At 39.9% G+C, this 27,340-nt stretch overlaps 1 protein-coding gene across 3 annotated transcripts in view; it reads right to left on the bottom strand.

The window, feature by feature from the left end:
* Window positions 1-446: 446 nt before the first annotated feature.
* Window positions 447-27,340, bottom strand: part of LOC5579092 (serine/threonine-protein kinase ULK2) — a 165,762-nt gene continuing 138,868 nt past the window's right edge. The window contains exons 3-15 of one of the 3 annotated variants that reach the window (XM_021850435.1): window positions 25,225-25,312; window positions 24,609-24,734; window positions 24,453-24,526; window positions 24,224-24,384; window positions 24,020-24,156; window positions 22,736-22,933; window positions 12,735-12,876; window positions 12,529-12,670; window positions 11,993-12,460; window positions 11,669-11,939; window positions 11,471-11,607; window positions 2,526-2,661; window positions 447-2,454 (exon numbers count right to left, since the gene is read on the bottom strand). In XM_021850435.1, the coding sequence (XP_021706127.1) occupies window positions 2,387-2,454; window positions 2,526-2,661; window positions 11,471-11,607; window positions 11,669-11,939; window positions 11,993-12,460; window positions 12,529-12,670; window positions 12,735-12,876; window positions 22,736-22,933; window positions 24,020-24,156; window positions 24,224-24,384; window positions 24,453-24,526; window positions 24,609-24,734; window positions 25,225-25,312 (2,148 nt within the window). In that variant the 3' untranslated portion in view covers window positions 447-2,386. Of the gene's footprint in view, window positions 2,455-2,525; window positions 2,662-11,470; window positions 11,608-11,668; window positions 11,940-11,992; window positions 12,461-12,528; window positions 12,671-12,734; window positions 12,877-22,735; window positions 22,952-24,019; window positions 24,157-24,223; window positions 24,385-24,452; window positions 24,527-24,608; window positions 24,735-25,224; window positions 25,313-27,340 lie in introns of all 3 variants that reach the window. The other 2 variants (XM_021850434.1, XM_021850433.1) reach the window with 2 other exon arrangements.

The following is a 27,340-nucleotide window of genomic DNA, read 5'->3' as shown; positions in this document are numbered from 1 at the left end:
ATCTTCGGCGGCATGCAGGAGAACGGCGTATGGCGGCGAAGGATGAACCACTAGCTCGCTCAACTCTACGGCGAACCCAGTATCCTAAAGGTAGCGAATCCAGTCGGAACAAGAATGCGTGGGGCGCAGCGAGCTAGGTGGATTGACCAGGTGCACCAGGACCTGAAGAGCTTGGGTCGCAGTCGAGATTGGAGAGAAGCGGCCATGAACCGAGTGAATTGGCGAAATGTTGTTGGCGAGGTTTTATCAAGCTAATTGATGTAAAACCAAATAAATAAATAATAACACAATGTTCAAAGTCTCTGTAATGTTGGCAAAGGGGCAGAGGAGGAAGAAAAAGGCCAAATTTTGCGTAACGTATTTTATGAACGACCCAAAATAAAGTTACATCATATGCCTACCATAAAAAGGACGGTTCGGATCAAACATTACCCTCTCACAGGTTGTTACATTTTATTACAGTTTTTTTATTATTGATTCATGGATAATTTTCTCTTTTTCATTTCTTTTATAGACTTTTCCTCTAACATATGTTTTATGTTGGATTGGTTGTATTTTCTTTTCTGTGTTCATCATGCAATAATATTGGATTATCTTTTGTTTTACTATGTTTCCCACTCTCGGTTGGGTACGTGTGGTTTGCTCACTTTTACTGTTTTACGATCTAACCATCTCTTTGCACGTCGGCTCTGAAAATGGGACTTTAGATTGTTTTTGAATAATCTCTTATACGATAGATGTGTGTATGATTCATTGTCACTGACCCGATGATGATGGTTAAGATTAAATTTGTCTTACATTGTTAGTGTGGTAGCCTTTCGGTTCCAGGCTATAACTAAAAAGTGTATACCGGGTTGAAATTCGACCATGCAAACTCGCGTTGTGTCTTTGATTTATGTTGGATTATCTAAACGAGAGTATTTCAAAGATCACCACATGGCGAAATGTCACAGTATCATTAATGACAGCTCATATACCGTACTTGCGATTACATTTGCTATTTCGTTTACATGTTGGGGAGTTGGTTTAATTAAATATTTTTGTACTTAGGTACTACGTTTTACTTTATCATATTGGTATGGTTGTAATGACTCCTCTATCTGTGTTCTACTGGATGACAGATGTATGGAACGTAGGTTATTTGGGACAAATACACAAAAAGATAGAAAAAAGTGAGACTGGATCGAAATGCTTTTGTTACCTAAACAAGCAAAACGCTTCGACAACTGTGTTCGAACCAAAAGCAAACAGTAGAACAAAACATTCGTCATCCAGATAATTTGAACGAACTGAAACACTTTTATTGTTGTTGGTTTCATTTGAACAGGTGAAGTCGTAACCCGATGGCATGTCAGCGCATTTACTCGATTGTTGTCCCTATAAAAGAACCCTCTGACTACAGAGCTGTTTCAGACAAGACATATCGTCCATCACATCAGGATGAAACATTTGCGTCAGGGATACTGCGTAAGCACGAAATAATGATGTAAATAATTTTTCAGACATACCATAAGGGAGCAAAAATTCTTATGAACTTGCGAACCCGGTGTCATTAATGGCAAAGTTTACAGGAAGTGTGTCGACATAGTTTCGGTAACGACTAACAACGTTTTAAGCAAATTATGAAACTTTAATTCCTGATACGAACGATGATGTTTTAAGTTTGTCCAACACTACGTAGGAAGCAGGTAAGCCTAAAACCAATGAGATCGCTCCCCATGAACGTGGATGCGCTTCTAACATTCTACTTCAAGCCTAAAGCATGTACTGCGAATCATACATAAGCCAATCCTCTAAACTTTGAAGCAACCTTTGTACATTTCCGCGTTTTTTTATTTATTTACATATCAACAATGTACTTATACCACGATGAAATTAAAAATTAACTATTTCTTCTCAATACTTGTTGTTGATGTATCTCACCAATTGGTCAACTATGATCAGTTTATTCCTTTTACTCGACTTCTAAAAAGTTGATTTCATCGTATTTACAGCAATGCTCGGCCCACAATATGCTATCACTTCCAGGAAACTTTCTCCCACTAATGACACTCATAGTAAATTAATAAATAAATCCTACGGCTCATCACAAATCTCACGCATATATCAAGTGATAGTTGCACGTTCAGAGCATCTCTTCGAAGTTAGGTTTCCATAACTCAACGATTCAAATCTACATTCGAACTCACGATCACTTTCATAGGTAGACTCATTCATACACATTCCACATTTGCTGATTATTCATATGTAGATGACGACCATCCAGGCTATGATGGTCCGTTCAGACCTCACTCCACGCGGGAGCTATAGCTGCCACAGCAGCCTCCGGAGCATCTAGTCAGAAGATTTTCGACAGACGTCTTCTGAGCGTCTGCAGAGCGCTAGTTCAAGACCGCTCGTAGATGTAGCCCTGCTGTTGCAGGATGTACAAACGCTTCTCGACGGCGTCTTTGTCTGTAGGGAAGCATTGTAATCGATAAACTATGTTTCCAATGGTAGGAAGAACGAAAGGGGGTGTAACTTACATGTAGATAAGAGCTCCTTATCCTTCGGATGACTACATTTTTGTGCCAGTGAATGGAGAAGAATTTGGGCCGACTGGTACCGACTGAAACAATCCTCCGGATTGCCGAACAGCTCATCCAATGCGGCCGTTTGGCACTGAAAGAGAATGGTAACATACAATGATTAGTTTCAATAAATCAGCGTTTTTAAACCGGGGGTTCGTGCACCCCTAGGGGGCGCAACAATCTCTCAAGGATTCCGCGAAGCGATTGCAACAAAAAGTGTTAATTTTGATGCAAAATTCAATAAGGCATAAATGATACATATCAACTTGCCAAAATCATTGAGTTTTAATAATCGAACAAATTCAAGATAACTGAAATAAATATCCACTTCTCTCTTAATAACATCAAAGCAATTGCCAATGAAGATCTGGTTAGGCTGCGTCCGTTTATTATGTATCAGAAGAGAAAATACAAACTACTAGTCGAATGTCAGTTGTTTATGGACTCTTTCGATTTTTTTAGCATTCGACTATTCAAAATTATTAGCATTTGACTATAGCTCAATTAGAAATTCCAAACGGATTTTTTCGGCATTTTTCTTATAGATTTTTGGTGACATTTTCGATGGTGGTTTCGACAATCATTTGTGTCCACTTTTCTGGAAGTATTTCTACGTTGCCCAACCAAGATATTTGATAGGATCCTCTTATGGTGCTTTGCATGTTCGTTTAAGATCCTTGAAGAGCTTCAGACGTAATTCTAAATATAAAAACCTGACTTAATCCACCGATGGTGAGACTGAACCCTTCTTACAATTCCATACAGGTTTGAGATAATTATTATTCATCATTCATTTGGAACCTTGTACCAGTGTAACTAAACTTTAGAATGTTGTGACTATGTTCTATCTGCCCTAATAGTTTAATGGTTTGCAAGAACGTCCTGTAAACTGCACGTCAAAAAGCTGATATAAAACTTTATTACTTTTCATACGCTTTTTACCATAGTTTAAAAGGGTCTATAAACCCATCTTGCCATCCTGTAAAATAATATCGAAAAATGAAAAATGGATGTCCTAAAATGATTTTGCCAGCGATTTTTTTAAGATTTATGTGCAGGTTTAAATTAAAAAACCTGACTTAATCCACCGATGGTGAGACTGAACCCTTCTTACATTTAAATACAGGTTTTAGATAAATATTATTCATCATTCATTTGGAAACTTGTACCAGTGTAACTAAACTTTAGAATGTTGTGACTATGTTCTATCTGCCCTAATAGTTTAATGTTTTGCGAGAACGTCCTGGAAACTGCACGTCAAAAAGCGGATATCAAACTTTATTACTTTTCATACGCTTTTTATAATCCCATGTTGCCATCCTGTAAAATAATATCGAAAAATGAAAATTTGATGTCCTAAAATGATTTTGCCAGCGATTTTTTTTTAAGATATATGTGCAGGTTTAAATTAAAAAAAAGGGGAAATTTATAGATTTTTGAAAAAAAAAAAAAAAGATTTTTGTCTCTGTAATTTATAATTCGATTGCAAATATGATTGTGATGTCAGAGCTTTCAATCGATGAAAAAAAGCTTAAATCGGATTAAAAGTAGCTGATAAATTGATCAAAATGTAAAAAATTGAATATTTTAGAATAAACTTATTATTTTTTTTCTATTACTTTACAAAATTCTTCTATTGATATCTCTGTAACTAGTAATCCGATTTCAATAAAAATTTGAAGGGTTATGAATGAATGTTGGAGCTTCCATTAGCCGATAAAAATTAAAAATACTTAAATCGGTTCAAAAATGGCTGAGAAATTGATCAAAATGCAGACAGTTTAAAATATTAGAATATGCTTTTCTAGTACTTTACGATACTGTTTGAATCATAACACTGTAAGGAAATGTCCGATCGCAATGAAATTCAAAAGCGTTCTATGGGAATGTTGTAGCTTTCATTTAGAACTAAAAGTGTTTAAATCGATTGGCCTGTTCACAGTGGACACGTGTTTTTTACAGTAAACTGTTAATTTTCGAACAATTTTATGAGTTCACCTAAAATACATGGATATCAACGTAATTTCGACCAAATTCACATAAATCTGAACATTTATTGAGCATTCTTGAAGAATGCTCTTACTTTTCTCTTGATACCTCCCCTTTTCGTTGTGCTGCTGACCACATTTTCTTGAAAAATTCGATGGATCTTGCTTCTTCTCCATCCTTCTTAAGATACCGTTTAATTATTGGGCAATAATCAAACGGCATCTGTTTCAATGTTGTTCTGGGCAAATTGATGGATTTGGTCAATTTTCTAAAAATCCGACTTTTTCCTTCTTGAGCATCTCCAAAGTAGCTGAAGCATAGTGAGTCGATGCTAAGTCTGGCAAAAACAATGGAGGCATGGTATGCTTTCGGTAGATGGGTAGAAGCCGTTTTTTAATGCATTCAGTTCTGTAATTTTCGCCGTTGATCGAACCCGTCGTGAAGTATGTAGTATTAGACTGGCCCTTAAACAAAAAAGTTGTAAAACTCAACGGGGCACCCCCTAGATATGTTTTTTTATGGTAAGAAAAAGTTACAGAAGGTTGTATCTGGATTAAGGCTCATTTTCATTAACCTTTCAGTTAATGAAATTTGGCTTGGATTAGCACTGCTCTACAATCACATATATGCATGCATCGTGTGCCACAGCTCGCCCAGCGTCATAGGTGGCTATGATGCGCTTAGTGGCTACCACCAAGCTATGTTGAAGAAACGCTAAGCAGAATTGCAAATTTACTTCAGATAGTTAAAACACCAACTTTCTCAATTTTAATCATGATACAACCTTCTACAATATTGTTTGCTATGGTATCAAGTAGTGTTTTTGACATTCTGGGTTCAATTGAACGCGATCAATAATTTACCTGAACCAAACAGGAGATGGTGTGCTGTTTCTCATATGTTTGAGCTGAAAATCCCATATTAACTTCAATTCAATTGCGCCAGCTCATAAAACGACCAAATGAGCTGAAATTTTCAGAAAATCTTCATCTAACCCTAAGGAATAAACCTGGGGGGTGCCCCGTTGAATTATACAACTTTATTTTTCTCCCATACTGAGCTGGGCCAGTCTAATGTAGTATTTTCATACCGCAGGAACAAATAGCTTGCCATACCAAATAATTTTTCCCATTGTTTTTCTGTTCGGATGTATCGTACGTCGTCAGGGATATCTGTTTTCGTCAGTGTTGAAAAAAAAAATCAATTTGGACACTTCACGATTTTATCTAAATCTCGGAACGACAGCTTTGCTGAACATCATTTGTGCAGAAAAAAATGCGTGTCGCCATGTCAATCCGACTCATCGCTTGGAATTTATAATTGTTTTGATGTCAACTTTTGTCTGCTGTCAAAATAAACACTTAAGGTGAAGATGAATCGAAGCCAAACCTCGAATTTTCAAGAGCACGGATCTGGAGAACCGAACACCCGTTTAAGCTGAAAACTTAATCGATTGGTCACCACCAGCGAGTGACCAATCGATTAAGTTTTCAGCTTAAACGGATATTTGGTTCTCCAGATCCGTGCTCTTGAAAATTCGAGGTTTGGCTTCGATTCATCTTCACCTTAAGTATACACTGAAACAAAATTTTAAAATGTTAATATTTAGGCACAGACAAACAGACGTCACACTCTCATCATTGTCCATCGACCACCTTTTTAACGGTCGGTTCAAAAATATGTTAGGTGGCCAATCCGCCACCCGCAGCGCTTGCTTCGTTTTTGTTCGTGTTTGACGTTTACACACTACCGCCATCTGTTGGCCCGTCGGCCAAACACGCTGATTTTAGCATTGGGCGTACATGTCCTCGTGACTATGATTTTGATCGAGATTTGTTCTATGTGTTACGTCTGTTTGTCTGTGATTTAGGTGTCCACTTTCTTAAATGAACAGTCCTTATATGTTTCATAGATGTTTTTGTGCGAAACGATTTTTGATTTTCAATGAATTTTATATGAATTTTTAACTTTAACGATTCTCTCACGAATTTAGTATTGAAAGCGTTCAAAATCTTCGACGGAAATATCTTTTTGGGAGAAATACTCAACAATAACATATTTTACAATAATTTGATAACAATTTCAAACACCACTTATTGGACATTAAAAAAACTGCTCTGGAATCAATGTTTAAGCATGAAAGATTATGTTGGTCTTTGACCTAGTAATTCAGATAATTTATTTATGTTGATAAATTAACAACTTGATTTTTAAAATTTCAAGAGTAAGAAGAACCACTGTAATAGATGTTATAAAAATCGGGTAGATACAAATACTAAGACAATTGTAATAAAACGTATGACAAACGTTAATGTAGATTGAAACCTCTTCAGGGGCATCATAGCCGGGATGATGTTCAATGCTTCAACCAAAGAGATACAAGAGCACTGTATTTTATTTTGTCGATTTCGTTCGCTTTTTGAATACCGCCCAAACCGTTGATTTTAGCGAAATAGTTTGTTCGGAGAAGTTTCTTGGTGTATTTAAGGGCATCTTTTGATGCAAAAAGTTTTGTGATCAAACCACCTAGCAGTGATAGACATATGGTGTCTTCGAAAAATTTGTAGAATTGGCAATTAAGAACAACTTTGTCGAAGACATGATTTTTCAATCTTTTGGATTTAATACCTAAAAATCATAACTTTTTTCCAATATTTTTGTCATTTTTTGTATCTTCTACAAAACTGTTTGGCACATAAAAAACCCGTGTTTTTGTTTAACACGCCGTCACGCTATCTTTTGAATTACAGTCAAACCTCCATGAGCCGATATCTGAAGGAACCATCGACTCATGAAAATATCGAGTCGTGGAAACGAATGCCTTGGAAAGTCGTTAGAGGGGACCATCATAGTAACCATAAAATATTGTTTTTAGTATGGTTCCATGAGTCGATATCGAGTCATGGATAATCGACTCATGGAGGTTTCACTGTAACAAAGTTATTCAAATTTACTCTTTTTTCAAGAGGTAGTTCAGACCCCAATACCTGCTTCCGGCGCATGTATTCGAGTCATGGAATAACAATCCTTTGGAACGCTGTTTCTAGGGACCATCATTGTAACCATGAAATTGGAGGTATCACTGTATTAAAAACTTTGTAGAAGTCATAAAAATGTTAAAAATCTCATTAAAAAGTTATAGACAAAAATGATTTTAAAAGAGATTTTCATACAAATTTGTGCAAATTTTGTTAAAAATTTCAAATTTTTTTTCGAGATTTTTACATTTTTCATGTCTTTTACAAAGTTGTTTAATATCGTAAAACGCGTGTTTTTGACGAAAATTGCAACTTTCTATCTCATAAAGTAAAGAAGTTATCGGTTGATTTCGCATTCATAAGGCTCATTTAGTTGGTACTAAAAATACATGAAAATACTCTTATAGACAAATGTTCATATTACCTTCCGGAAGGGAAGATATGGTACTTTTATAATATGTAAGGGTTGTCTGCACCATTTTGCGCCGGAAGCAGGTATTAGGGCCTAAAGAACCCCTTGAAAAAACAGTGATTTTTTAATAACTTTGTTATTTCGAAAGATAGCGTAGTGATATGTTAAACAAAAACATGGGTTTTTATGTGCCAAATAACTTTGTGGAGACACAAAGATATTGGCAAAAAGTTATAATAAAATATATGATTTTTAGGGGTCATTTACATACAACGATGTATATCTCAAAAAGTATAAGAGATAGAAAAATCATGTCTTGGACTAAGTTGTTCCAAATTGCCACTTATGTCTATCTAAATATTTTGATAAATAAAAATAGTTTTTCATATCTAACTGCTAGAAGGATTGATCACTAAACTAGACATGAGATGCCCTTAAATCCAATCCAAATCCAAACTCCGAACAAACTATTTTGCTAGTTTGGGCGGTATTCAAAAAGCGCACGATATCGACAAAATAAAATACAGTGCAGAGGAGTCCACAACGCGTGTAAAGAGAAAACGCGCAAATATTGGAAGCAGAAATGGGACACTCATGAGGGCCTGACGGCAATCACCTATTACGAATTGTTGTACGGTAGAACTTGTGGAATGGATTTAGATTGAATTGAATTTGGATTGGATTTGGATTGGATTTGGATTGGATTGGATTGGATTTGGATTGGATTTGGATTGGATTTGGATTGGATTTGGATTGGATTTGGATTGGATTTGGATTGGATTTGGATTGGATTTGGATTGGATTTGGATTGGATTTGGATTGGATTTGGATTGGATTTGGATTGGATTTGGATTGGATTTGGATTGGATTTGGATTGGATTTGGATTGGATTTGGATTGGATTTGGATTGGATTTGGATTGGATTTGGATTGGATTTGGATTGGATTTGGATTGGATTTGGATTGGATTTGGATTGGATTTGGATTGGATTTGGATTGGATTTGGATTGGATTTGGATTGGATTTGGATTGGATTTGGATTGGATTTGGATTGGATTTGGATTGGATTTGGATTGGATTGGATTTGGATTGGATTTGGATTGGATTTGGATTGGATTGGATTGGATTTGGATTGGATTGGATTTGGATTGGATTTGGATTGGATTTGGATTGGATTTGGATTTGGATTTGGATTGGATTTGGATTGGATTTGGATTGGATTTGGATTGGATTTGGATTGGATTTGGATTGGATTTGGATTGGATTTGGATTGGATTTGGATTGGATTTGGATTGGATTTGGATTGGATTTGGATTGGATTTGGATTGGATTTGGATTGGATTTGGATTGGATTTGGATTGGATTTGGATTTGGATTTGGATTGGATTGGATTTGGATTGGATTTGGATTGGATTTGGATTGGATTTGGATTGGATTTGGATTGGATTTGGATTGGATTTGGATTGGATTGGATTTGGATTTGGATTGGATTTGGATTGGATTTGGATTGGATTTGGATTGGATTTGGATTGGATTTGGATTGGATTTGGATTGGATTTGGATTGGATTTGGATTGGATTTGGATTGGATTTGGATTGGATTTGGATTGGATTTGGATTGGATTTGGATTGGATTTGGATTGGATTTGGATTGGATTTGGATTGGATTTGGATTGGATTTGGATTGGATTTGGATTGGATTTGGATTGGATTTGGATTGGATTTGGATTGGATTTGGATTGGATTTGGATTGGATTTGGATTGGATTTGGATTTGGATTGGATTTGGATTGGATTTGGATTGGATTGATTGGATTGGATTTGGATTGGATTTGGATTGGATTTGGATTGGATTTGGATTGGATTTGGATTGGATTTGGATTGGATTTGGATTGGATTTGGATTGGATTTGGATTGGATTTGGATTGGATTTGGATTGGATTTGGATTGGATTTGGATTGGATTTGGATTGGATTTGGATTGGATTTGGATTGGATTTGGATTGGATTTGGATTGGATTTGGATTGGATTTGGATTGGATTGGATTTGGATTGGATTTGGATTGGATTTGGATTGGATTTGGATTGGATTTGGATTGGATTTTGATTTGAGTTGGATTGGGTTTGGTTTAGATTTGGATTGGATTTGAATTGAATTTGGATTGGATTTGGATTGGATTTGGATTTGGATTTGGATTTGGATTTGGATTGGATTTGGATTGGATTTGGATTTGGATTTGGATTTGGATTGGATTGGATTGGATTTGGATTGGATTTGGATTGGATTTGGATTGGATTTGGATTGAATTTGGATTGGATTTGGATTGGATTTGGATTGGATTTGGATTGGATTTGGATTGGATTTGGATTGGATTTGGATTGGATTTGGATTGGATTTGGATTGGATTTGGATTGGATTTGGATTGGATTTGGATTGGATTTGGATTGGATTTGGATTTGGATTGGATTTGGATTGGATTTGGATTGGATTTGGATTTGGATTTGGATTTGGATTTGGATTGGATTTGGATTGGATTTGGATTGGATTTGGATTGGATTTGGATTGGATTTGGATTGGATTTGGATTGGATTTGGATTGGATTTGGATTGGATTTGGATTGGATTTGGATTGGATTTGGATTTGGATTGGATTTGGATTGGATTTGGATTGGATTTGGATTGGATTTGGATTGGATTTGGATTGGATTTGGATTGGATTTGGATTGGATTTGGATTGGATTTGGATTGGATTTGGATTGGATTTGGATTGGATTTGGATTGGATTTGGATTGGATTTGGATTGGATTTGGATTGGATTTGGATTGGATTTGGATTGGATTTGGATTGGATTTGGATTGGATTTGGATTGGATTTGGATTGGATTGGATTGGATTTGGATTGGATTTGGATTGATTGATTTGGATTGGATTTGGATTGGATTTGGATTGGATTTGGATTGGATTTGGATTGGATTTGGATTGGATTTGGATTTGGATTTGGATTGGATTTGGATTGGATTGGATTGGATTGGATTTGGATTGGATTTGGATTGGATTTGGATTGGATTTGGATTGGATTGGATTTGGATTGGATTTGGATTTGGATTGGATTGGATTGGATTGGATTTGGATTGGATTTGGATTGGATTTGGATTGGATTTGGATTGGATTTGGATTGGATTTGGATTGGATTTGGATTGGATTTGGATTGGATTTGGATTGGATTTGGATTGGATTTGGATTGGATTTGGATTGGATTTGGATTTGGATTTGGATTTGGATTTGGATTGGATTTGGATTGGATTTGGATTGGATTTGGATTGGATTTGGATTGGATTTGGATTGGATTTGGATTGGATTTGGATTGGATTTGGATTGGATTTGGATTGGATTTGGATTGGATTTGGATTGGATTTGGAATTATTATTCTTTATGCAAAAAAAAAAACGCAAGATTTGTTCGTTCTCAGATTATTCCTAAATTGAAACTGTTCAAGGCGTATTAGATTAAAGCAGCATTAACTCACCATTCGTATCGCATGATCGTATAAGATTTTATCAGCCGTAATATTGCTAGCTCCGGCCCGCTGGAGTAGACCAGCTCCATTCAACTTCTTCGATTCGCACAACGTTGAACGGTATCGCGTATGCATCATAGATAGAACTAAAACAAGATAGGCATTCGCATATAGGCACTCTGATTTGCTGAACGAAGATATTCTCACCATTCTTCACCGTATCCGACGGTTTCAGCTGTCCACTCTGCAAGTTGGACGATGCCAGATGCATCCCGGACGACAGCAGATTGAGAGCTCGTACCAGCAGAACCAAACGTTCGGCTCGTTTACAGTGTTCCGGAGCGTGCGGGGCAATGGGTTGGGCATCGGCCGACATCAGGGCCGACAGTGGCTCACAGCGAGAATTTGCTACCTCCAGGATACAGTCTGTTAGAGCGATGACGAAGTTCAGCTTGGCCACAGTTTCATTATGTTCACGCTGAAAGCATATAAAGTCAAAAAACTGAACAATGGTTAATCAACTGATCTTACATCCATCAGCGTTTCGGCTGGCAGTTCCGGTGCGTGGAAGTTGATCGGATGATCGTCCATGTTGGTGTCATGTAAGTAACTTCCGAGGCCAGCCGTTGGACCCATTTCCGGCAGGGTGAAGGCCCGGGATCCTAAAGGATGCGTGTTGTTGTTGTCGTTGGTCAGCAACGTTGGACTACCGAGAGCCGGAAGCTTCGAGAGGGCATTGGATAATACTGGTGAACTGGTGCCAGAGCGACGCAGTGGTGAGTGGTGCGATGCCGGACTCACTGTCCAACAGGAAGGTGGAGGTGGCGTTTCCGATAGCGAGCCACCGGATGTCGAACGGCGACGGCTACCAGTGGGAGGGGTCCCGATCGCGAATTGCACAGCCGGCGGAGATATTGAGCTGATATCACAATTGCTGTTTCGATGCTCGGATCGTTTCATACTGATCGGCTGAGATCGAGGTATTGCATTGGGGATGTTCTGTGGAAGATGGGTTGGCGTAATTAAGTTGGAGTAGGAAGGGTTGGACAAAGAGTCTCAAGACTTACCTTTGGTGGTGTCTGACTTTGTTGTCGGGAAATCTTCCTAGCTGACGTCGGAACGGGCTTCGGTTCTGATATCGGAAGCGAGCTAGGTCGCGGTGGACTCGCCTGAGCGTTCGAAGCTGTTTGAGGCACTCTAGTTGGTTTGCTGTAGGTAGATCATGTGAGAATGTTACAAACAAAAACGTGATTCGATTACGAATCGAACCAACCTCTTATCATAGTTTCCACTGCATGGATCTACCGGCAGATTGTTCGGCACTAGCACAAAGTCGTCCGAATTGTCCTGACTGCTATTGGAAGTGTTATTCGCGCTTGCGATCGTCGCAACACTGTCGTCAATCTCTAGTGGCACTGTAACGAAAGGAGCCGCATTATTGATTAGAACATCTGCGGTGCAGATTTTACGTATAGCTACAAACTAGAACTCTCACTTTGACCACAGTTCCTCGTTTGCTTCTTAACTTACGCGACGCTTGGAAAACTGAAAACAACAACTGCGCTTCACGAAAATTCACTTCCTATTCTCATGGGACGAATAAAAAAATCCGTTGATCGGTTGCCAATTTTGTCGCCCTGCTCACGTTGGTTTGGGATTTGCGTTGACATACAGAAAGCAATTCCACTTACATCTGAGCACAAGGGTGTAAGTAACGGTCTGGTAATTATTTCGTTTCGCGAATGCCGCGCAGATGATGCAACATTCGAATTGGAAAAGTCATACCTAGAATTGCATATTAGTATCATCTACGTAGACAATGTGGGATGACACATCATTAGCGATGTAATGTGAGGCACTGTTTGATTTCATGACTACGATGTAGCATTTTTCTGCAATCTTGCATCGCAATGTGATTATACAGTATTGGACAATACATTTTCCACTTTGACAGTTATTGAAATTATCACAACAAATCATACATAATTTGTATTTCAACAGCATATTTTTTTCGCAATTTTCCAATCAGGAGTTCAAAAGTACCGTGCTGCTTTGAACTTCCGGACGTTTCCAAAGCGGGACACTCGCCATTTTAACAGTATTTTTGGGCAAAGTTTCGTTTTTTCGCTTAGGATCTATGGTTATGACGTCTGATATATTATTTTCATTCATAAAAGTTGAGATAATAGTTTTTGAGGCAATTAAGGCAGGTGGCCGGGATATTAAGCACCCGGGCGGTAAAATCAGTAAAAATGCTCTGACTAAAGTGAAGATTTAAACGAAAAAAAAAAATATATACACAAAATTGCGTCCAGTAAACTTTTCATCTCGTAAAATCTACAACTTTGCTGAAAATTCCATGAAGCTATTCTCTCATTTTATTCTAGTAAATTATTAAAATTTGTCCGAAAATTCGCGTTTTACCATTGAACTCGTGATTAGAAAAATCACTTCATGATCGTCATGATCGAAACTGCAAAAGCAGTTTTACTGTTCAAATCTAAAAATTTTTCGATGAAAATGTGTTCACTGTGTTTCGTTTGGAGAATAAAATACAGTAAACACATTTTCCTATAAATTTTCTTGATTTTGAACATAAAAATTGCTTTTTAAAATTCGGAAATCAAGGACGAATCCTGCCCCCTTAACAATATATGATGACATCCAAGAAGAACTATGAACATTTCATTCAATTCGTGGCATAGAAAACTCAGCTCTAAACCTGTGAAGTTTAACATTTTGTATAAAAAATCGAAAAAGTTGTAAATGTATTGTCCAATACTGAAGCTACTCTATGAATGGCTCGGAATAAAGTACTGCAGATGAGATGTCAACCACGCTGGCTATATGCATTAAGGTGATTCACAATCGCATTTCCTGTTCAACTTTCCACCAGGGAATATAACCACAATTCTCAAGACGCTTTTATCTTTTCAGCTGAATCTTTAAAATTCTGAGCAAGATTCCAGCGATATGTCAGGACATTCTAGTGGATTTTTGGAGTTTCCAAACGCGAACGGAAATTCTCAGCGAAATCAAGAAATTACCTAACAACAGATTACGAATTAGATTCTAGGGATTCTTAACTGGATCTTCAGGACTCCTAGGGTGTTCATGAGATTTTATAATGTAAATCATGATCAGAGGATTCCAATCGATATGTATGAATGCAGAAAATGATCATATAAAGCAGAAAATTATGTAAAGATGAGTAGATGTAAAGTTTAGAGGTAAAATATGAAAGGCAGAAAGAATGAAACAAAAAACAATCACAAGAAATAATACATTAGAGGGTTCAACCGACTGTGAAGAAACACATAAACACTGACGAACAAATAAATTAGAAGATAGAAAGATCATAAAAGAAACAATATTTCCATTTGCTATTTATTTCACGCCTTCACGAATAATAAATGGGGGCCTTCCTTAGCCGAGTGGTTAGAGTCCGCGGCTACAATGCAAAGCCATGCTGAAGGTGTCTGTGGAAGTGCTCATAAGAACACTAAGCTGAGAAGCAGGTTCTGTCCCAGTGGGGACGTAATGCCAAGAAGAAGAAGAAAAATAAATCCATGATCTTGTTAGTTGCGAACAAGAATCTTCAGTTACCTGTTGATGAATAAGAAACTGAATTAAGTGCTGCACCATTTAATTCCAACTAGAAATGTGTTTCCTTTGACAGATACACGAATTTAAATCTTAAATATCCTGTACTTCTCGAGTCAAATTTAGTACATGACACTTAAGATCAATTTAGGGATGATTCAAATATTACGTAACGCAAAATTTGCCAATTTAAGACACCTTCCCTCCCCCACGTAATAATTTTTTAGGGGATTTTTTTTATTTATACCGTAACACTGCGAAATACGCCCCCCCCCCCCCACTCATGTTGCGTTACATAATATGTGATTTTCATATATTTAAGTTGATAAACATGAGAAAGTGCTTTCCAAGCATGTCAAGAATTGTTTCAGTAGTTAATGGTGAAATTAAAAAAAAAATCGGGGAAGAAAATTCTGAAGCAACCACTGATAAAACTTGTATGGATCTCTGAAATAGTCCCTGGATTTTTGGACAAGTCTTAGCGATTTTCTCTATAAGTTGCTAATAGTTATCGCTCAGCTTCTGAGACGCATAGACGTTTTTACGACTGCGCTCCTCATTAGTCAGGCATTTTTTTCAGATCGTTCTATCGATATTCCGTTGTGCCGCGTCGCGTGTGTGGTGATTACGCGATGAGGCGAGAAAACACCTTTCGAATCGATTATTCGAACTTCCCCGTGAAGCCGTCGTTCGAAAAGGTGCACGGCTTTTGCCGCACAGTGCTCGGCCTGAAGAAGGAAGATGTGTTGAGACTACAGTGTAGTAGAGGTGAACAATGTGCGTTCGTCAAGGTCGGCGACCTGACGCTCGCACAGAAAATTGTTGAAGAACACGATGGACGTCACGAAGTGGAAATAGACGGGAAGAAGCACAAGCTTCGAATAACCATCGAGGATGGAAGTGTCGAAGTGAAGGTCCATGACCTACCCGAAAACGTGACGAAGGAGAAGATCGTGGAGTTCTTGCGTGTGTTTGGTGAAGTGATCTCGGTTCACGAGCTAACGTGGGGAGAGAGCTACGAGTTCGCCGGCATACCACTCGGCATATGGTCTGCCCGTATGCTACTAAACCGAAACATCGACTCGTGGGTCACCATCGATGGGCAGCAAGCGTATGTGGTGTACAAGGGGCAGGTGCTCTCATGCAAACACTGCAAAGAGCAGGCACACTCTGGCATATCATGTGTCCAGAATAAAAAACTGCTGGTGCAGAAGAGCTACGCCAACGTAGCGAAGCAAAGTGGCATCCGTCAGCCACCGAAAAAATCGTCCGGTGTGAAACCACCGAACACGAAATCGGTAGCTTCTACCGCGCCATCGCTCGCCTCACCGGTTGCTTTTCCCGAGCTGCCGAAGCTTCCGAGTCGGACCGAACAGTCTGCCCCGGCGACGAAAATCAACAGTCAATCCGACAAGATTGATTTAAAGGCGTCCCCCAGCCCGCATCAGCATCGTGCGCAAGGTCCGTCGTCATCTCACCGAACGACACAACAAGCCACCGAAGCTACCCAACCCAATGTTGCTGTGGTGGACTTGTTCAAAAAGCCAATCCATGCGCTGCGATCGCACAGCAAGAATGGCAACGGCAACGAGACCGATGAATCGTCGGCATCCACGAGCAGCAGGCGAAGCAGAGGCCGACCACCCGGCAAAAAGCCACGCCGAGAAGACGATGACGACGAGCAGGATGAGGATTCACAACAGTAATGGCTCTCACATCCTACAATATCGCTTCCCTCAACATCGGCACCATCACCAATCCCACGAAACTAGCGGCGCTGCGCACCTTCATCCACAGCCAAAGCCTCGATATTGTGTGTCTGCAAGAAGTGGAAAACGACCAGCTCTCCTTGCCTGGCTTCGTCGTATACACGAATGTAGACCACACGAGAAGAGGAACAGCTGTTGCTCTGAAGGAGTACATTCAGGTATCTCACGTCGAGAAAAGCCTGGATAGCCGCCTTATCGCTCTGCGAGTGCACGATACCACGATTTGCAACCTCTACGCTCCGTCCGGCTCTGCACAGCGCGCAGCACGGGAGGATTTTTTCAACGGCACTCTAGCCTACTATCTCCGCCATCCCACTCAACACATTATCCTCGCTGGCGATTTCAATTGCGTGCTTCGAGCATGCGATTCGTCTAGCGCAAACACCAGCCCGGCCCTCAAAACAGCTGTGCAACAGTTGCAGCTCCACGATGTGTGGGAAAAGTTGCGCCCCCGAGATGCCGGTTTCACTTACGTTTGCCGGAACGCACAATCGCGCCTCGATCGCATATATGTGAGCAGCGGTTTGCGGGAGCATTTGCGTACCGCGCATACGCATGTCTGTTCGTTCACGGACCACAAAGCGCTGACACTTCGTGTCTGCCTCCCCCAGCTAGGAAATGAGCCCGGCCGTGGTTTCTGGTCCCTTCGACCGTCTCTTCTCACCGACGAGAACGTTGCCGAGTTCCAAACACAGTGGCAATATTGGACCCGGCAGCGCAGAAATTACGGGTCGTGGATCGAGTGGTGGCTTTCGTACGCTAAGCCAAAAATCAAAACCTTCTTCAAACGCAAATCACGAATCGTCTATGACGAATTCCATGACGCACATCAGCGTCTATATGCGGAATTACGGCTAGCGTACGATGGGTACTACCAACACCCAGAAATGTTGGCCACAATCAATCGCTTGAAAGGCGAAATGTTGGCGCTTCAGCGAAATTTCTCGCACATGTTTATGCGTATGAACGAGACATACGTGGCGGGAGAACCCGTATCGATTTTTCAGTTGGGGGAGAGACGAAGGAAGAGGACCGTTATCACCCAGTTGCGAACGGAGGAGAATGAGACCGTTGCCGAGCCAGCAGCGATCGAAGCAAATCTGCTCAACTTCTTCTCGGGCCTGTACACGGAGGAAGCAGCAGACGACAACAACGATGACGGGTTTGCATGCGAGCGTGTGATCCCTCCCGATGATCCCATCAATCAAGCCTGCACGGACGAGATCACCACAGCAGAAATACTTTCTGCCATCAGAGCGAGTGCCCCGCGGCGTTCTCCCGGCAATGACGGCATCCCACGAGAATTTTATCTCCGCATGTTCGATGTAATCCATCGGGAGCTCAATCTCTTGCTCAACGAAGCACTAGCAGGCAACCTTCCCCCTGCTTTTGTGGAGGGCATCATCGTGCTGGTGAAGAAGAAGGGAGGCGACAACACGGCCCGTTCTTATCGACCCATCTCGCTGCTCAACAGCGATTACAAACTTCTCTCGCGCATTCTCAAGACCAGGCTAGAGTGCGTCATGCGAGCCCACCACGTGCTGAGCGACGGGCAGAAATGCTCCAATTCGGAGCGTAACATTTTTCAGGCCACTCTGGCTCTGAAAGATCGGATTGCGAGTCTCCGTCACCACCGGCGCGCCGGCAAGCTTATCAGCTTTGATTTGGAGAACGCATTCGATCGGGTCCGGCACTCTTTCCTCTTCGACACCATGTGCTCGCTCGGCTTTAATCGGGATCTCATCGCTCTTCTCTCGCGCATTGCCAGTCGATCCACCTCTCGGCTGCTCATCAACGGACGTCTCTCACGTCCGTTTGAGATTCAACGTTCGGTCCGGCAGGGTGACCCGTTGTCCATGCATCTGTTCGTGCTCTACCTCCACCCCCTGGTTTGTAGGCTCGAGCAAGCATGCGGCAACGATTTGTTGGTCGCATACGCCGACGATATCAGCGTCATCGTGACGTCAGCCGGGCAGATCGAACTGATGAATGAAATATTCACTCGGTTCGAGGCTGTTGCCGGCGCCCGCTTGAACTTGCGAAAGACGGTGTCAATCAACGTTGGTTTTTATGAGGGCAATGCGATAAATACCCAGTGGCTACAGACAGCCGATGTAGTTAAAATTCTGGGTATCAGTTTCGCAAACTCCATACGACTGATGACAACGATAAATTGGAATGCGCTGGTGGGGAAGTTTGCGCAACAAATGTGGCTACACTCGCTGCGTTTGCTCACCTTACACCAGAAAGTGATTATGTTAAATACGTTCGGCACGTCGAAGCTTTGGTACGTTTCGTCGGTGCTACCACCACTAGGTGTACACACGGCGAAAGTCACCTCCACGATGGGCGCGTTCTTGTGGAGAGGAATGCCTGCCCGCGTTCCGATGATGCAGCTTGCGCGCAGCAAGGAGCATGGGGGCTTAAACCTTCATCTGCCAGCGTTGAAGGCAAAATCACTCGCCATCAATCGTCATCTGAAAGAGATCGATTCCCTTCCCTATTATAAATCCCTTATTTTCCACGACAATCCCCGCCCAGCAATTTCAATCGATAATCCCGACCTGAAAATAATCCTTTCAAATTACTCCCACATTCCACCCCCTATCCAAGAAAACCCCTCCGCCGATCTCATCCATCGGCATTTCGTCGCGCAGACGGACTTGCCCAAGGTGGAACAAAATCATCCAACGATTGACTGGCCACGTGCGTGGCGTAGCATCCACGTTAAGCAGCTCTCTTCGGCGGAACGAACCAAGTTATACCTGTTGGTAAACGAGAAGTGGGAGCACCGCAAACTGCTGTTCGTGATGCGGAGAGCAGAGAATGAATTTTGCGTGCACTGCGGTGGACAACAAATCGAAACGCTCCGGCATAAATTCAGCGAATGTGCTCGTGTCGGCCCGGCATGGACGGTCGTACAACAGAGGCTAACCGCGCTGATGGATGGATGGAGACGGTTATCGTTCGAAGACCTGATGCGACCGGCGTTGCCCGGAATAAGGAAAACAACAAGAGTTGAGATGCTAAAAATTTTTGTAAAATACATCTGCTTCGTTAATGACGTTAACGGTTTAATTGATGTTAACCAACTTAATTTTCATCTCGATGTGTAAATAAGTGTTTGTCTTTGACTTGTAAATAACTGTATTGTACCCTGAAATGACCTGTAAATAAAACTGAATTTTACCACCACAAAAAAAAAAAAAAAAAAAAATAGAAGTGAAAAAACAATCAATCGAACCTGTGGATAATATCCTGCTGGATTTTATAAGGAATTCCTTAAAAAAGACGAACCAAGACCCAGAAAAAAATATGTAGGAATTAGAGTGTCCATCCAAGGATATCCTGGGAAAAAAAATCCCAGGATTCCCGAGATGAACATAAATTTCGATGAAAACCAGTAAATTTTAATGCAAACCTAAAACTTTATTCTATGAAATAGTACAGCATTACAAGGAAAAAATAGTACATAATAATAATAGTATAAAATAAATAAATAATTCTAGTTGCTAGAGGCGATGGAAGTAACCTCTATAATAAAAAAGTCTAGTTGTAAAGGTCTTTTATTGCAATCTCAGAAAAGAAAAGTAATCACCTATCTCAATACGCGGGAAATTTCTTCCATGAAATGGTGAAGAAAAGCATTTGATCGCAGTACGCAGTTGAAAAGAAATGTCATTTCAAATGGAACTTACTGTAAAAAATTTCTTGACCATTTCTTCCGCAGAAATTTTTACTTTTCTTGAGCGGAACAGCATACTAAGCTTTAGTAAGTACCTTCAAAAAGTTTAAAACGTTTCTCTTGTACCTTGAAGATGATTATGACGAATTTTCAGATTTTCTGGATCAAATTGTATTAATATTTAAATTCAAATATTTACCATACTTTCATATATAATAGAGAATTTTTAAACTTCTATAACATACCCCTAATAATTCAAGGTTAGCTTTGATTTTTGTTTAGTAACTTTATAAGCATAAATGTATTGTAATAGATTTTTTATTTCAACTGTTCATTCTGAAAAAAAGATTTCCCGGAACAATCATAAATGTTTGTCTTGAATCCCGAGACAAGCAAAATGGCCAGAAAATGGACACTCTAGTAGGAATGCATTGTACCCAGTGTAAAACGCTTCATGTAATTTTGAAAAATCCATGTGTTCACTTGGAAAACTACTAGAGAACATTTTGGACAAACTGCGAAAATGAATCTCATATTAAATTCTGGAGAAACTCCTAGAATTCCTGAGGAACTTCATGAAACATTTATCAAATTTATTGAAGAATACCTGGAATTCCTAATAGTTACCCTGGAGAATCTTTTGAACAATTGCTGAAAGTAAGGGTGGATGATTTTTTGGAGAGGAATTAATATGAAAATACCAGGCAAAATAACTGTTAAAATCCCTCAACTCATTTCCTTAAAATGTCATCATATCTCTCGTTTAGTATCATACAGGCGTATCTGCAACGATCGGTTTCTCTCCATCGACTTTCTTTTTGGATTAGTACTCAAAATTCAATAGATTGTTGGAACATTTTACGATGCAGGATGACGAAGGGTCGCGAGTACTTTCTATTGAATCAAAAATTACAGTCGAAATCATTCTCTCGGCCAAGTAAGTAGCTAAAGAGAACATCGATGAAGAGGAATCGACCACTGCAGTAAGCCCTAATGATACTGAATGCGAGATATCTTTGATATGCTGCAATCTTGAATACTGACAAGAAAGATAATTTTGTGTAATCTAATCCAACTATTTCACAGGATCCTATCTTATAGCAACTGCCTGTATTGGTTGGGATTCGGATTCAATTAATACAGTATTTAATGTGGGTTATTATTTACTTATTTTAAGGATAAGTAAATCCCTATAAGACAAATTGAGGTTAAGTTTCACAATGCTATAATTTGCAGCAAATGAATATTAAATTGCGCACAGTAACACAACATTGTTCTATTCTATTATTGTTCGCAGCAATCTTCGGTTAAACGTTCAGATAAATAATTGATAGAAATACAAAAACAACAATCTGCATATACAAATGCTGCTTGAAAATTGAATATTGTTTAAAGGGGGCAGGATCCATCATCAATTTGAGAATTTTCAAGGCAGTATTCTCGTTCAAAATCATGAAAATTTACATGAAAATGTGTTCACTGTATTCTATTGTCCAAACGAAACATAGTGATAAATTTCGGATAAATTTCAGTTTTGAACACAAAAACTGCTGTTGAAGTTTCGATGATAACGATGATTAAAATAATCCGTCCTTGAACGTTAAACGTGAATCTCACAAGTAGCATTTGTTGGGTATATGAATTTTACAAATCAGTAGTGTCATTGAAGGCTGTTAAATGCGGTAAATGCAGCGGGGAATAGAATATTTTTCTACAGTAGTTGTGGCTTGCCCTTAGCAACAGGTGTTTTGCTATTTTCAAGGCATTTTGCCAACAGTAGTAATAGGCGTGAGTTTCACTGGAAATTTTCTCGCCTATCAGGGCCTAAAGTACCTCCGATTCTGCCAAAAATGGTCAATCGACAAAGAAAGCTCTCAGTTTATAAATGTGGAAGTAAGAACAGGCTCTGTCCCAGCTGGAACGTAGCGCCAGAAAAAAAAGAAGAAGAAGATGTACCAAGATCTACAGGCAAGTTCAATTTAACAAAATCAAAGAAACTCGGAAAGGCCTTGCGAAATTTATACGTAAACCAATTCACAATATTTTCCACAAGGACATTGCCCACTAGTAGGTTCACTTATTTCCGCCGGATAAGCCTAGGTATAATGAATTTCCATTCAAGCGCAGCGTCGCAAATTTTATGCCGACAGACGTTTTCATTTTATATAGCCACAAACACACAAAAAGTTCAAGGTGAAACGGAAATCAAATAAATACCGTTATTATTTTCCAAGGTTTGTTTCTTTTGCTGCTCCTGTTGCTGTAGCTGTTGTTTCTGAAGTAGAAGTTGTTGCTGCTGGAGTTGATTTTGGTGCTGCTGCTGTCGTAAGAGTAGCTGCTGGTGTTGCTGCTGGGGTGACATGGCCGTTTTCTGATGAGGACTAGTAACTTTACCGGGTGTGTTTTGTAGACCACCTGACGATTGAGGGGTTTCTGAGAAAAGTTTAAAGCATTGAATATATATCACATCAGAGCAATTGAGGAATGTATCGAAAAGCAATTAGCAACGCATTAAACTGTCCCACAGAGATGGATTGATCTTATCAACTTGTTGATGGTTCTCAGTGCGGTGTATATCCTTTATTCCCGAGGAGGAAAAAATAACTCGCAATAACTTACGCATACCATATTTTGGTATCATACCATAATTAGGTATTGTTCAGTTATCAATACCTCATTTTGGTATTATAATGGCATTGGAAAAAAATGTTTAAAACAATTAAAAATACCTCATTTTTGTATTCGATAGCTATTGAGAACTGCTGGAGGAATTGAACTACTATTGAAAAATTTCACTTTTATATGAAAATCCTTCCTTAGCCGGGTGGTTAAGGTCCGCGGCTACAAAATAAGCCATGCTGGGTTCAATTCCCGGTCGGTCCAGGATCTTTTCATAATAGAAATGTCCTTGACTTCCCTGGGCATATAGTATAATCGTACCTGCCACACGATATACGAATCCGAAAATGGCAAGTTTGGCAGAGGAAGCTCTCAGTTAATAACTGTGGAAGTGCTCATAAGAACCCTAAGCTGAGAAGCAGGCTTTGTTGCTCATGAGAACACTAAGCTGAGAAGCAGGCTTTGTCCCAGTGAGGACGTTAATGCCAAGAAGAAGAAGAAGAAGAAGAAGAAGATCCAAATATTTGTGGACGCATGTGGAGGTTTAATTCCTGCACAAAACCATTTAAATTTTGGGAATTGATCGATTTAATAAAAAGAAATGAGCAAAAGAGTACAGAAAAGTTTTTACGCCCTTTAAGGATCAATCAATGAATTGTCAGAAAATGTTTCTAAATCACATTATGGACTTATATTAAATTTGGAGATAGGGTCTTGTTTTTTTTTTATAAATTGCTTTTCCAAGAAACCTATTGTCCCATCTTAAACTATAATAATGTTGAAGGTTTGTCAGCACTGTCTATACAAAAAAATTAAGCTTGGAGAACAAGCATGTTGAATGTTCCTAATTACTTTTCGATATAGAGCTCAGTTGCATCTTACCGCTATTATGTGGTGTGGTCTGTCGCTGCAGGAAGGCATGGTTGAAGAATGTGTCGAAGTTCATTCGCTCTTTGGCATTCCGTCGCAGCAGTCCCATCAGTAAGTCGGTCAACTCTTTCGACGTCCCAGGTGGAATTCTGAACAAAAACGAGTAAAACCACAATGAATATGTGAAACAATAAACTGCAGCGACTGCATACGCACTTTGGGGCTAAGTTTGCGTTCTTCTCATAGAACATCTTCAGCTCCTGTGGCGTCTGGGCTTGGAATGGTGCCTTACCAGTCAGGCACTGAAAAACGATGGTCCCGAGTGACCATAGGTCAGCCTTAGCGTCGTATTGCAGTGACATAATCACTTCTGGAGCCTGTGGAAAATTAGACATATTCAAAGGTAAAAGTGTATTCAACGTTCAACAAATTTGTCTTTTATTACCATATACATGGGAGACCCACAAAGGGTTGCCGCCATGTTACCATCCTGGAGAAACCGGGCGAAACCAAAGTCGGCTGCAGGATGAAAGGTCGGAAAGAAAGAAAATTTATAGCCCTTAAAATGAATCCAAATGTCACCTCCGGTGTGCATACAAACCTATTTTGAGGGTGATTTTTGCGGGTGCCGGAAAATGTTTTCCACAGCCGTGGGAGAGCAGGATGTTTTGTGGTTTGAGATCCCGATGGACGACGCCGACGCCATATAATGCCTTCATTGCACTTGCTGCGATTGGAAGATAGGGAGAGGAAACCGAGCGCAAAGAGTTACGGTTATGATGTAAACTTTTTCTTCGGTACACATTTAATGATGCATCCTTGCAAGATTGCAGGAATAGATGCAATAAAAGGAGTGTTTATAGCGATTTGAGGAGCAATTCCAGTAGAAACGTGAGTGTCATTTATGCGTCCATTATTTACAGATTTGATGTACAGAGAGCGATCTTAAAGATATTGATGCTAAGAGATGTATAAGTTAGGTGATTATTAATCGTAAAAGAATTTAAAACCCGTTTAAATTTGAATTTGCATTTGATCTGCAATATACGAAGTCAAGGTAAATTTTTTTAAAACATTTCCATGCTCGCAGCCCAATCTCAACTGGTGACATAATTCTAATTAAAGCAATGATGAGAAAAAAACTAGATGGAAGGTTGTCGACAACGGATGGGTGGGAAGGAGAAATACTAGTTGGGTTCCACTATAACTTCAATTACCTAATTGACATAAAAACAGTCGTATCGTGTCCTCGCTGAGTGTTCCTTTGGCGGCCAAATAATCCGCCAAGTCACCACCGTTGCAGTACTGGAAAGGGGAAAAATGGAGAGAGAGAGAGAGAGGAAAATTTTAATTAGCTTAAATGAAATTCAAATTTGTTGCATGTTCAACGATTTATTCGATGTCATTTTAATCTATAATAAAATCTAAAATTAAAAAAATGATTATTATTTAGTGACACTAGTTAGGAAATCTTGTTGGAGGGTCATAAGATTTGGTTAGGTTTGTATTTTAATAATACTGCCCACGTTCGCAAGGGCGACGTAAGCGTCATTGGTCATTTCATTGTTCTAACTACTTTATTCAACGTATGATTGCATATACACTCCAACCTCTTTTTACGACCGTTTTTTTACCGACGGTTCTTTTTCCGACCACTTTTTTACGACCGAAATTCAGATTAACGACCGTTTTTATAAATGATCATTATCTTGAAAAGTATTCAAAATAGAGGATCATGATGTTCAGCAAAATTGTTCAGTAGTTCAAGGGCTAACATATGGTGGTCATTCAATTGCGGAATTCTGCCACTAGGTGGCGCTAGTGAGCATAGAACTTTTGTTTTGCGGATAGCTCAGGATCCCGACCACTTAGAGAGATGGCGTCTTCGACAAAGTTGTTCAGTAGCTCAAGGACTATCATTATAAACGCTATGAGGTTCAAAATTTTGCCACCAGGCGGCGCTAGTGAGCATGGAACTTTTGTTTTGCGGATAGCTCAGGATCCAGGCCACTTAGAAAGATGGCGTCTTCGGCAAAGTTATTCAGCAGCTCAAGGACTATCATTAATCTAGCTAAGAGATTCGAGATTTTGCCACCAGGCGGCGCTAGTGAGCATAGAATTTTTGTTTTCCCGATAGCTCAGGATCCTGACCACTTAGAGAGATGGCGTCTTCGACAAAGTTGTTCAGTAGCTCAAGGACTATCATTATAAAAGCTATGAGGTTCAGAATTTTGCCACCAGGCGGCGCTAGTAAGCATGAATCTTTTGTTTTCCGGATAGCTCAGGATTCTGGCCACTTAGAAAGATGGCGTCTTCGGCAAAGTTATTCAGTAGCTCAAGGACTATCATTATTCTAGCCAAGAGATTCGAGATTTTGCCACCAGGCGGCGCTAGTGAGCATAGATTATTTGTTTTCCGGATAGCTCAGGATCCTGACCACTTAGAAAGATGGCGTCTTCGGCAAAGTTGTTCAGTAGCTCATGGACTATCATTATTCTAGCCAAGAGATTCGAGATTTCGCCACCAGGCGGCGATAGTGAGCATAGAATATTTGTTTTGCGGATATCTTAGGATCCAGGCCACTTAGAAAGATGGCGTCTTCTTCAAAGTTGTTCACTAGCTCAAGGACTATCATTATTCTAGCCAAGAGATTCGAGATTTTGCCACCAGGCGGCGCTAGTGAGCATAGAATTTTTGTTTTCCGGATAGCTCAGGATCCTGACCACTTAGAGAGATGGCGTCTTCGGCAAAATTGTTCAGTAGCTCAAGGGCTATCATTATAAAAGCAATGAGATTCAGAATTTTGCCACCAGGCGGCGCTATTGGGCATAGAACTTTTGTTTTGCGGTTATCTCAGGATCCTGACCACTTAGAGAGATGGCGTCTTCGACAAAGTTGTTCAGTAGCTCAAGGACTATCATTATAAAAGCTATAAGATTCAGAATTTTGCCACCAGGCGGCGCTATTGGGCATAGAACTTTTGTTTTGCGGATATCTCAGGATCCTGACCACTAAGAAAGATGGCGTCTTCGACAAAGTTGTTCAGTAGCTCAAGGACTATCATTATAAAAGCTATGAGGTTCAGAATTTTGCCACCAGGCGGCGCTAGTAAGCATGAATCTTTTGTTTTGCGGATAGCTCAGGATTCTGGCCACTTAGAAAGATGGCGTCTTCGGCAAATTTATTCAGTAGCTCAAGGACTATCATTATTCTAGCCAAGAGATTCGAGATTTTGCCACCAGGCGGCGCTAGTGAGCATAGATTTTTTGTTTTCCGGATAGCTCAGGATCCTGACCACTTAGAAAGATGGCGTCTTCGGCAAAGTTGTTCAGT

This window comes from Aedes aegypti, chromosome 3, assembly GCF_002204515.2.
Source record: "Aedes aegypti strain LVP_AGWG chromosome 3, AaegL5.0 Primary Assembly, whole genome shotgun sequence".
Classification (NCBI taxonomy): Eukaryota; Metazoa; Arthropoda; class Insecta; order Diptera; family Culicidae; genus Aedes; species Aedes aegypti.
The sequence above is the reverse complement of the archived record's forward strand: the minus strand, read 5'-3'. Positions and strand labels throughout refer to the sequence as shown.